This window comes from Bactrocera oleae, chromosome 5 (genome assembly GCF_042242935.1).
Source record: "Bactrocera oleae isolate idBacOlea1 chromosome 5, idBacOlea1, whole genome shotgun sequence".
Classification (NCBI taxonomy): domain Eukaryota; kingdom Metazoa; phylum Arthropoda; class Insecta; order Diptera; family Tephritidae; genus Bactrocera; species Bactrocera oleae.
Window position 1 is genome coordinate 25,334,617 of NC_091539.1, and position 12,269 is coordinate 25,346,885.

General features: G+C 34.7%; 1 protein-coding gene and 1 long non-coding RNA gene across 3 annotated transcripts in view; one reads left to right on the forward strand and one right to left on the reverse strand.

Annotated features, from left to right (window-relative positions):
• Positions 1–12,269, reverse strand: part of dtn (transmembrane protein 132C dtn) — a 102,093-nt gene that overhangs the window by 6,117 nt on the left and 83,707 nt on the right. The window contains exons 6-10 of one of the 2 annotated variants that reach the window (XM_036370863.2): positions 11,445–11,588; positions 5,065–5,270; positions 4,858–5,005; positions 4,642–4,794; positions 4,340–4,587 (exon numbers count right to left, since the gene is read on the reverse strand). In XM_036370863.2, the coding sequence (XP_036226756.2) occupies positions 4,340–4,587; positions 4,642–4,794; positions 4,858–5,005; positions 5,065–5,270; positions 11,445–11,588 (899 nt within the window). The remainder of the gene's footprint in view (positions 1–4,339; positions 4,588–4,641; positions 4,795–4,857; positions 5,006–5,064; positions 5,271–11,444; positions 11,589–12,269) is intronic. The other variant, XM_036370866.2, reaches the window with a different exon arrangement.
• On the forward strand, positions 7,080–8,460 carry LOC138857425 (uncharacterized). The gene is made up of 2 exons (XR_011396499.1): positions 7,080–7,517; positions 7,584–8,460. It is a non-coding gene; the product is annotated as an uncharacterized lncRNA (long non-coding RNA).

Below are 12,269 nucleotides of genomic sequence, written 5' to 3' on the forward strand. Positions count from 1 at the left end.
AGGAGGTAGACGGTTCAGAAATATTGTACTTTGCCAAAAAAAATGCAGTGTTATTTTTTCAAAAAATATGAAAAACAAAAAAAAATTTTGGAGATCACAAATTATTCAATTAGAAAAGTTCGACAATAATAAAATAACCCATTTAGGACGTGGTTTAGTTATTTCAAGTATTTAATTTTATTCATGTTTCATTGAGATATATATATGTCTGGATTTTTCCGTTTGTGACTTTTGAGATTGCAGTAAATATTAATATGCACAGTAAAACTTTGGTGAAACATTTGTACAGACGGTCACTTACTGCATTTTGCAGATGATAGGATGCTATTGAAAGGAAGTAAAAGCTGGCTTCGATTCGCCATTGCTGCTCTCTTCTCAAAAACGTTACAAATAAAAAAGTTATCGAGTTGAATTGCTACAAGAGAGTATGCGGATACCTCATTTAATTGGTATAACTACTCCCAAAACATCGCTCAAATAAGTGAAAATTTGTTGATAATTCATCCAGCCAACGCACTGGCCAAATCAGCTTGTGATACGCGCGATAAATTTAAAAAAATATGTCATGAAGTAGTTCCACCTACCGTATTCACTAGATTTGGGATTTGTTTTGATATGAGACACATATAACGCAGGCGAAAGTGATAACAATTTAAAAAAGTCGATCAAAACAGATCATAGAAATATTGGAATATCATCATGAGATTAAAGTAGGAAAAGACAACGCTGTCGTCTTTATACAGACTGATAATAATTTATTTGAAAAAGTACTGTTATCAAAGTTAAGCGGATTTAAAAAGTAGAATAACTTGTAAAAAATATGTACCTAGAAAATTGCATTAAGTGATCTACAACAGAGACATGATAGTTGGGTTCATTATATAAATCTTAACATTATTAATATAAATAAAACACAACCAAGACAGATCACCAAGTGTGTAAACTGTACAAAAGATAGCAAAACAAATTGTATTTTATTGTAATAGAGAGTTTAAGAAAATCGTCTACACAACACTAATTAAACCGCTTTTTATTTATTATCCATCAATTTTGTTTATAGCATCAAATATACAGACTTTAGATACTACAAAATAGATACATGATATTAATTTTAAAAGAAAAGATAGATGCACCGATAAGTGAAATGCTAATAAACTTAGACTTGTTAAGTATAAAAAAAATTTTTGTTATTATATAATGAAAATGATATTTAACGTAATATGTGGTAATGCACCAGAATATTTAACAACTAATATAGTATACATAAATAAAAGACATAATATTAATAGAAAGAAAAATATTTTGAAGTTCCCATTATTCAGAACGGAAATAGGTAAGCAAAATCTATTTTACAAAAGTTTAAATATTTCAATGAATTACTGAAAGAAATAAACAATTGTGTTGATATTCGTGTTTTTAAAACACGACTTTATACATTCTGCAAAACTTTAGATATAAGCTAAAATTTTTTTAAAATTATTGTACAATTATTTAAATAATCACAATAATAACAATAAAAGCAATAATAATAATAAATAACGAACAACAACAATATACCCCATTACATATATACAATCTATTGGTATCCACGCGAACTACACGAAGAGGCAGGTTAGTTTAGGTTCTATGGCTAATCCTCAAAAAGGGAATTTTATACGGATTAAGACAGTCTTTTGTAAAGCTAAGTATGAACCCTTGTAGTTGGATATTAAATATCGACAAAGCGCCTCGAAGAAAGTGGTAAGATGATTTTATCTCGTCTTCTTTCAGCTATCTTATACAATACATTTGACACCGTGTCAAGGCTACTAAAAGTGACGGTGCAGCCTCTATCTCGGGAGCATCAGGGCTAGTCCCACTCGGGAAAGGAAAGACGGGGCAAGTCGGTAGAAATCTACTGACTATTAACAACGGTAGGGCAACTGTATACGGTGGGTTTTACTGTAGGAGAACCTCTGTTAGAATCATATCCGTAGTGACACAAAGAATGCTGATAGAAAGCGTAACACACCGGCCAGAGAACTGAAGTCGGACCGACGCTTGGCAGTCAAAATTGTGGAGCATTATGGTGACAAACAGGCTGAATAGGTATCTGTTCTACTACTAGCTACTAGCGTTAAGTACCTAGGGCTCATCCTAGACGGGAAACTCTTGTTTCAACAAAATATCAAGAAAAGGAGCAAGGAAGGCATCGGTTGCCCTGCATTACTGCAAATAAGCTATTGTTAAAAGGTGAAGTCTCTCACCAAGGATAGTGCTTTGGCTCGATGAAACCATAGTTAAACCTTATAATGTTCTATGGAATTTTTATTTGGTGAAAGGTGCTGAAAACGATCACATTCGCCAAGAAATTTACGCGCGCATTTGTATATGTGATACACTACGAACCACACCAAATATGACTCTCATGGAGGAGGGCTGGTGGAGTATACTGTCGAGTACTACCTGGCCACAGCGGTATTGTATGAAACTGTAAAGCTGGCTAGGCCAGGTACTTCGGTTTCACTAACTGCAGAACGGGAAGGGGTTCCGTTGGTTTTTTCCGATTCACTCCTGGATGCCTGAACTTTCGACTAGAACAAAAGCTGGATCTTGCCCCATAGCTCAAAAAATATTAATATTGAGAGCATAAAAAATATTAGACGTCCTTGTGTCTAGTCAACAACCATAAATACGTTTGGTTAGAAATTCAAATTCTAAATGAAGGATTTTATAAGTTTTGTTTACAATTTATACAAATAAAAACAAAAATAATAATAATAAAATTAGTTTCGGTTTTTTTATTCTAAGAAAGACTAGCGAACTAGAACCCTCTCTGACACATACAAGAGAGCAACAACGGACCTCCACGGAGCTCAACTAGGCAACATGACTCCCTGTTTCATTTTCTTTGCCCCTCGCACAGCCTGTTCCCTATGTCAAAAATAGCCGGTTCAACTTCCTACGTAAAGATCCCGAGCGAGATAATGGTGGAGGCCTAGCCTTCATTCTGCACAACAATATGCAAAATCGTATAATCGACAGCAGAGTTACAACCGTAGAATTTCAGGGCACATCTATACATTCAGGTGATGTCGAGCTCGAAATACTTCATATAAACATCCCCCCAGTTACATGTTGCCCAATAGGATATCACAAGTGCATAGGTGCGCTACGATTGGTACTAGGCGAATTTAATGCGCACTACGATATTTGGTATCCCTGACTGCCAAACGATCGTAGGGGATGGGACTGGCGGAACAGATTGACGATTCGACATTCTGCACTATGAATGAACCCCTCGCCTGAAAATAGCATGTTGTTGTTGTTGTAGCGACAGAATTCTGCCGAGTTGACAGTCCTTGGCCGGAATAAATCCGGGTCCGTTCCGGTTACGTAGACCCGACTGTCGTGGGAACGGCCTAAAAATAGCATCGCTAGTGGTGGTCTAATAAATAGCATAACCTGGCGACCTATGCTAACTGACGTATCTGACCATCTACCCATAATTATTTCGATCAAAATAAAGAAACGGCAACTTACAAGGAAACCACCCTTGCAGTCATCTGCTTGAAGCGGAACCGCCACCTAGAAACTTCAAAAGAACATGCATACAATACGTGTTGATTTTCTTCACCGACTTTCTCTCAATTAATGGCGTACTTGGAGTCAAACCACCACCCATTGCAGACGAAAGGATCGAGTTGCCTCACGAATCTAGAGTAATTCTTCCCCAACTTCGTTTTGGATATCGTAGCAGGTCTTTGCATGCCTCATAAATCCCACTCATCTAAAATCCCTCTACTCCTTCTTTCCCATTTAACAAAAACTTTAAACTATTAATGTTATTTACTGTACTTTAAGCCATCGTTTTCTTTTAACAAAACATGGAAAATTAATTATTATATTATATATTTAAATTTTTTCATTATAAAAATCTGCATAAAAAAATTAATACCAATATTATAAATTCTATGATATTTATTAAAGAGATTCAATGCGAGCGAAGTAGCGGTTAAAGCTAGTCCATACAAAAATTATAAATTAGAAAAAAATGTGAATGTAACTTGGTTTGTTACGCTTTCACGGCAAAACCACTTAATCTATCGTTATGAAATTTTGTACCTTAGCAAAGCAAAAAATACATCGAAAACGTCTTCGTTTTATTTCTACAAATCAGACAAAATTGGAGTTTTCTGAATACCACCACCATGACGAAGATGATTAGCGCGGTATATATATATTTGTGTACTTACTAAGAATTCAGTTATTTGTTTTTTTTTTTTAATAATGTTTGATAATTAATTAAGGGATTCAATGCGACGAACCGCGCTATAGCTAGTAAATTATAAATTCAAACCTTAAGGGAGTTTTAGATCCATCTGAAAACTCTAGATCAATATCCAGTAATCCTTCTTGATATTGCGCAGTTAGCTTATTTGTCACTGAAGTTTCTGCTGTATAACCGTTGTCAATCGTGCTGTCCGGCGAAATAGTTAATTGCAGTCCTGAAATTACTCGCACAATTAACTTTTTTAAACTGACTTTGTCACTTCCTACACGAATTTCTTTAGTTCCTATCACCCGTCCTGTTATGGGGGATAAAACCTAAATGGTTTTTTTTGTATTATTATTAATGACTACTATAACCAGTTATAATACCTGAATATCTGTACGTCCCATCGATTTTCCTTGCAATATCCGTCCTTTTAATGTGGCTATTTTGGGATCGGATACCCTTAGAAGGGGTTGAACCAAATCAGTAACTCTCAAGCCAGTTCGACGCGAAATAAAGTAACTTATTCGTCCAGAGTTCTGGAAAGCAAAATTTTACAATATTTGCGTAAATCGTAAGACATTAAATATTTTAACACTTACTTGGTCAATTGCCAAAAATCGTGCAAAGACTTCTATTGGACTTTGTTGATATCGCGCTTTGCATATAATTTTGTCTACACTTGCATCATTTTTATATTGGTTCCATCCCGTGGATCTTTTTTTACGATGCGGATTTTGTTTGTTTAAGCTAAAAAAAGTGAAATTGATTAATGTGTTAAAAAATAATGTGTAATAAAATTGCATTACAAAATATTGGTGTCGTCAACAACTTTCCATCCTTTTATTTGTGATAACCTAAAGTCCGACACGTAAACCTCTAATGGAAATTCTGGCATCCACACAGTAAACTTTGCTAACCCAGCATAGGATCCATACTTTACAACAACTGAGGCATTAGAGGAACCTCTAATTTCAGAACCGTCTACATAAACCGAACTACACGAAGATGACACCTGAAAACAATTGATGTATAGAAGTTAAATAAGTATTAAGCAAGTGATAAATTGGTAGTAGCACGATTAGCTATGACGAACTGACGACTGTGGCGAGAACAACGGTAGTTAGCAGCCGTGTATTACACTTAGCATTAGGTAAGTCGGTCCGCTTCTTAGTCTAGTCACCTATATAAGATCTAGAAAAAATCCTATTAATTTTACATTATGTTGAAGATTTTATTTAGCATAGATATAATCGACCAATTTAGGTCAAATATGCTTCGTTTTATTCATAACTTGTTGCCATTTTGAAGGCCCTCGTCTCTTGAAACGAATTTTTCAACAAGGAAATCATTCGCAGGACACGTAGTAATCAGCAGGCAGCCTCGGAATTGAGAGGCTTTATGGGTGCAGATCATATTAGAAGAGTTCCTGCTAATTCCACCAAACACATGGCAAAACTCACTACGATTTGATCACGACTAACCATCCGACAGATGGAAATTCGGTCCATGAGGTTTTTCCAAGAAATCACAAAGCTATGAGATTGTTTGTAGTTCGAAATCTTTGGATCTGGAGTTATTTCATCCAAAAATATGTTAAATATTACTTAATAATGTTTTAAGTCTTAATTCTATAAGGAAAATGCAAGTACAATATTTTGATATCCTCGTTACTTCAGCTGGAATATCTCGCTATCATTACATTTATTAATGGTTATTTAAGAAAGGTTAATATACAAACCACACAGACTTTAATCAATATCTATTTAGTTTTTGTACTATCTAGTACTCCTAACGAAACTTAATTCAGTTAAATTTCAGAGAAGAGCGTATACTTACATCTAAGGTAGCCTTCCTCTTACCGTAGTAACCAACTAAGGCTCACAATTAAAATGTGACAAAGGAGCGTGTTATTTGAAGATATTTGAAAATAATTCTGTATAAAAAGCTGTATGTAATGTACGTATGTCATAGTAACAGTTGGTCCAAATAATCTCCTAGAGTATTTTCGTACCTTAAGACCAATATATCGGCCACTGTATCGTAACGAAATGCTATTTATAAAATAGAATTCTACTATATATTTTTTGATGATAAAGACAATATTTTACAAATCTGTAAAAAGGGTATAAAAATATCTTTATCTTGATTTTGATCGGTCTGTTTGTATGGTAGCTATATGCTATAGTGGTCCGATCTCAACAATTTTTTCGGAGATTGTAGCATTGCCTTTGACAAGAAATAAAAAAAAAATTTCCACAGCTGTAGCCATAAGCTAAAGATTTTCATTTATTCCTTAAATTCGAAATGTTGAAAACTTCATATAACTGAAGAAGCATATTAAATAATAAATCATAAACCTATAGTGGTGAGTATACTGTGACGGACGTGTGTCAAGTAGTCCAGTCATTATAGTAAGTTCACCTCGGAATTCAGATACCCAGCTGTAAGTCTGTAAATACTTGTATATTGACACCCTAAAAGTTGTCTCAAAACCTACATATGGTAGGGTGTACGCAACTATTAAATTTCAAGGTCAAAGGTCACAAAAATCGGTTTTTTTGCGCTTTTTTTGTAAATATCTCATTTCCTATGGGTTTTTTGCTATTGGTATTTATTATCAATATTGTAGAATACAAAATTCTCTACAAATTTTTTTCATACGGTGAACCGTTTTCGAGATAGAGGCCTTAGAGCGCGCGGTCACAGCATCACTTCAGGTCAACCGGTTCCTCCGATCAAAAACGCGCCATATATAGTTGATGAACTATCGATAAATCAATGATTATAAATATTTGTCAATTTTTATTAACTATCTATTATATAAAAATAAGTCGGGTTTTCCTTCCTGACGCTATAACTCCAGAACGCACGAACCGATTTCCACGGTTTTGTATTCGTTGGAAAGGTCTCGGGCTCCGTGAGGTTTATAGCAAAGAAAATTCAGGAAATATTTTAACAGAAAGGCGGGAAAATCTTTTTTCACATACAGCGCCATCTCTGATACATAGCATGTACTACAAACCAATATTTTAAGTAGATGGCGCCGGTGCGTGATACATTGTTTGACAGCTACTCATTGTTCTCTGCTCAATTAATTTCATGTGACAAACCGGTATTGTGTTCACTGTGAAATTGTGAAAAATAAGTTATTCGTTCATTACAATTGGAACTAACATTTCAATTGGAAACCATCAAATCAATCACGTGTATTGTGCAAATTTTTATTCAATTTCAACAACAGGCATTTGTCTTTAAGGTGGTAAGTTGAACTGTATAAATTATGTGGAGCGTGCATTTGAGGTTAAATTCACCACTCTATCCATAGTCCAAAATGCCTAGAGGACGACGTGCCAACATCGGCCGCCGCACAAGCATGCAAGCCAGCAACACGTGTGATTGAGACAACGCGTGAGCACACGAAGATCATTGGCATCATACAATCGCTTGGCATTCCAATCTGATCCCACTGCGAACTACAGTGATGATGCAAACTTAGATATTGGACCAATGACGACTATATGCCGATATTGCAATGCGTTAAAGTTCAAAAGAGAAACGGCTGGATTGTGCTGCGCAAGTGGAAAAGTCAAACTGGATCCATTACTTACACCACCACAGCCACTGAAACCATTGTTCGATGGAAGTGATCCCGATTCCAGCCATTTTCTTCAACACATCCTTGAATACAATAACTGCTTTCGCATGACAAAAAAAAAACACCATCACACGATCATAAGTTACACCGTATTCTTCAACAAATGATTGTTTGCAATTACAGATACAAGGACAAATATATCATTTGCATGGTTCAATGGTGCCAACACCAGATGAACCGCATAAATTTCTGCAAATATATTTCATTTCGTCGATGGTCGATCAGCTGAATGAGCGGTGCAATATACAGGGAACACAACAGTTAAAGAGACGAATTATTGAACAGTTGCAAGCATTTTTTCACGCTAATAATGCTGTGGTTAATATGTTCAAAACAGCATTGGAACGAATGCCATCGGATACGCACAAATTTGTCAAAATGCTGATTGTACCCCAACAGGTAAACATGTGCGAAGATTCAATGCACCCACCGTTAATGATGTTGCTGCAATTATTGTTGACAGGCAGACGTTGCCAGTAATTCCCCGTGGAACGGCTGCAGATGAATTGAATGCTTGCCTGAAGGCATCACCTTTATGGACCACTAATATGAGAGTTCAACTTCAAAATGATCGAATTGCTGCACAATTTTCCAAACAATTGTTAGCTGTTGGAAATGGAAAAGTCAGAGTTGATGCGACATCTGGATTAATTACTCTTACCAACGACTTTTGCCGATTTGTAGACTCTCAATTAGCTATTTTTGAAAATGTTTTCCAAACCATTAGTGCGAATTATCAGAATTATGCTTGGTTAAGTCAACGAGCAATTCTTGCCGGAAAGAATAATGATGCACAGGCACTGAGTTTCACAATTCAATCAAAAATTGCAGGCGATTTGGTGACATACAATTCCGTTGATTCCATAACAAATCCCGATGATGTAGTAAATTATCCAACGGAGATTTTGAACTCTCTGGAGTTACCAGGATTTCCACCACATAACTTGCAACTCAAAGTTGGTACAGTTATTATGATATTGCGTAATTTGAATCCGCCGCGACTTTGCAACGGTACTCGATTTTCGGTAAAAAGACTTATGCCGAATTTGATTGAAGCAACCATTATTAACGGAAAGTACGCAGGTGAAAATGTATATATTTCGACTGATCTTCCGTTTGACTTCAAACGATTGCAATTTCCAGTTCGCCTTGCGTTCGCAATGACAATTAACAAGTCGCATGGCCAATCGCTTAGTGTTTGCGGGATAAATTTAGAAAATCATTGTTTTTCACATGGGCAGTTATACGTTGCGTGTTCACGAGTTGGGAAACCATCCGCTTTGTTTGTGTTAACGTCAGACCAAAAAACAAAAAATGTGGTTTTCCAAAGAGCACTTCAATGAAACGGATGGTTTGCGGACACGTATAACGCTTCGATTCAGTATTTACTTTGGATCCACTTTCATTTACTTAGAGAAGTTCAACTAAATAACACTTCATTTTTCATTTCAAATGAAATAAAATTTTTCCTTTCCAAATATAAAACAAAAAAAAAATGTTCTTCATCTTTTAATCACCAAACGAAATATTACATAAAACAAAGCCATCTGGTGGCGAAACGGGGTTCGCCAGGTTTGCTAGTTATATTATATTTTATCATTTTCTTCATGCCTTAAATCTTTATCTATTCAATAATACTGATCACCGTTTCCTAAAATAAAAAAATAATGAAGGGAAAAACTTAAATCTTACTATAATTATATTCCCATGAACACTAATGACATTTTAATTAGAAAATAATTAAGTGCATCTTCTTTAAAATCTGTAAATTTGTAAATAATAGGACAAGATATTGATTTACTCATCATTTTAATTGGGCGTACACTGTCTTACGAACAAGAAATTTTCTTCAAAAAAGTTGGGAAAGGCAATGTAAAAACGGAGATATACTCGACTAAAAGTTTTGATAATTATCCTCATTCCAAAACACATATTTTATTTCTGCACGCATTAAGTGGATGTGACACAACTTCTGCGCTTTTTAAAAAGGGAAGAAAACATTTTTAAAAGTTTTTGAGAAACTGACCAATTTGGATGAACTAGCTGCAGCATTTGAGGAAGAAAATTGTTCGGCCCAGAGATTATTAGAGAGTGGAACTCAAACCTTATTGGCAGTCTATAATGCTCCGAAATCTGTGAAAAGTCTCGATCATCTTCGTTATATGCATTACGTCAAGTCTACAAAACTTAATAAACCTGTGCAGCTTTCAAATATTCCACCAACAAGTGCAGCTGCTCATCAACATTTCGAACGTGTATATTATTAAGTTCAAACTTGGTTAGGGCATGATTTGGAACCCCAGGTATGGGGTTGGGCAATGCGAAATGATTTTCTGGAGCATATCATGACAATTTTACCACCTGCTCCAGAACATTTGCTAAATACAATTTTCTGCAACTGCAAGAGTGGTTGTGGTTCGCGATGCGGATGCAGGAAAGCGGGCTTGCAATGCTCTTTAGCTTGTGGCCAATGTAATGGGCAAGCTTGTCTCAATGCTCTACCATATCAGAGCGACATTAACGAAGATGGAACTTTTGACCCCGAAATCATGGAAGAACTTGAAACAAATGTCGTTGAAGACGATAATGAAGACCAGTTTGAAATTTACCAGCAGCCGGAAGACGACGATGAAGAGGAAGAAGATGATTAAAATTATAAATTGTAGTTTTTGTACTCTTTATTCCATTTTTTACTTTTAATAAAAATAAATGTATTGAATGATATTTTTTAATAAATTTTTTTTATTTTTTTTTACCATGTAAGAAGTTATTAATATTAATAAGGTTTAAATTCAAATATAATTCCTATATTTTCATTAACAATTCTGCAATTTCATGGGCAGGTAAGTGTTGTTAAATAAATTAATACTGAATAAAAAGTGGATAGGTTAGGAAAAAATGATAAAATATAATATAATATAAAAGTTAATAAAAATTGACAAATATTTATAATCATTGATTTATCGATAGTTCATCAACTATATATGGCGCGTTTTTGATCGGAGGCACCTGAGGTTGAGGCACCTGAAGTGATGCTGTGACCGCGCGCTCTAAGGCCTCTATCTCGAAAACGGTTCACCGTATGAAAAAAATTTGTAGAGAATTTTGTATTCTACAATATTGATAATAAATACCAATAGCAAAAAACCCATAGGAAATGAGATATTTACAAAAAAAGGGCAAAAAACCGATTTTTGTGACCTTTGACCTTGGAATTTAATAGTTGCGTACACCCTACCATATGTAGGTTTTGAGACAACTTTTAGGGTGTCAATATACAAGTATTTACAGACTTACAGCTGGGTATCTGAATTCAGAGATTCTTACCTAATTTAAGCTTAAATGACTGGACTAAAGACAAAACTAGTGGCAGGGCGAATGATAGTCAACGAAAACAAGGAACGCGGCAATGTGTGTATAGTACATTTGTATTATTTGTAAATTACCTATTAAATTTTTTTGTAACTGAAGTACTTTATAGAAAACTTTAAAAGAAAGTATAGTGGCATAGGCTATTATTTGAGTACTTACCTTAATTACACTTTCGTCTTCAGCATAACAGGAACTTTGTAGCGTAACATCAGCTACTTTGCCAGCTTGTGAAACGATGAAAACTTTCATTGCTTGCGCTACTTGACGGCCAGTTAGTACCGCGGTATTGATTAATTCCCAGTTCTAAGTTTGATATGATGTAATTTAAAATTACATGTTTTTGTTTTCAAATAAGAAACAAAGATCACTCAGAGCAATTTCAATATTGTAATGAAAATTTTATAATTGAAATCACAACTTAGAAGACAAGAAACGAAATATGATCAATAATTTAATTACTGCTACCTAGAATTTGATTCATCCTAATTGTAATTCTGGTGAATTCCCAATAGAATAAATAAAGTCATTAAGCCAATAGTTAATCATCCGTTGCACAGTCAAACTGCCAACTGGAGAAATAGATAAATCAACATTATGAGTTTAGTTCAATTATAAGTATCTTGATCCCGTCGTATCAAAGTTTGAAAAACCTTCTAACTACATATACTACTATTGTACGCGATGCATGAATCGTATAAAAATTGAGTAAGAGTGTATTCAAAAGTGTTTACAGAACTGCTTAGTTTAAAAAGGGATTTGCGATTATTAAATAATATACAATTGACTATAAAGTAATATAAAATGTTGTTCACTTTCTATGGTTCTAAATACAATCGAAATGAGAAAATAAGTTTGTCTAAATTTGATATGCTTCCTATTGTAACCATACTTTATAGTTGTTGTTGTATCCGAAAAAAAATTTCTTCGATTCGTCAAGCGTTAGTAAGCAATAAATCCAACAAATTATACCTTTACAGAGAAGTC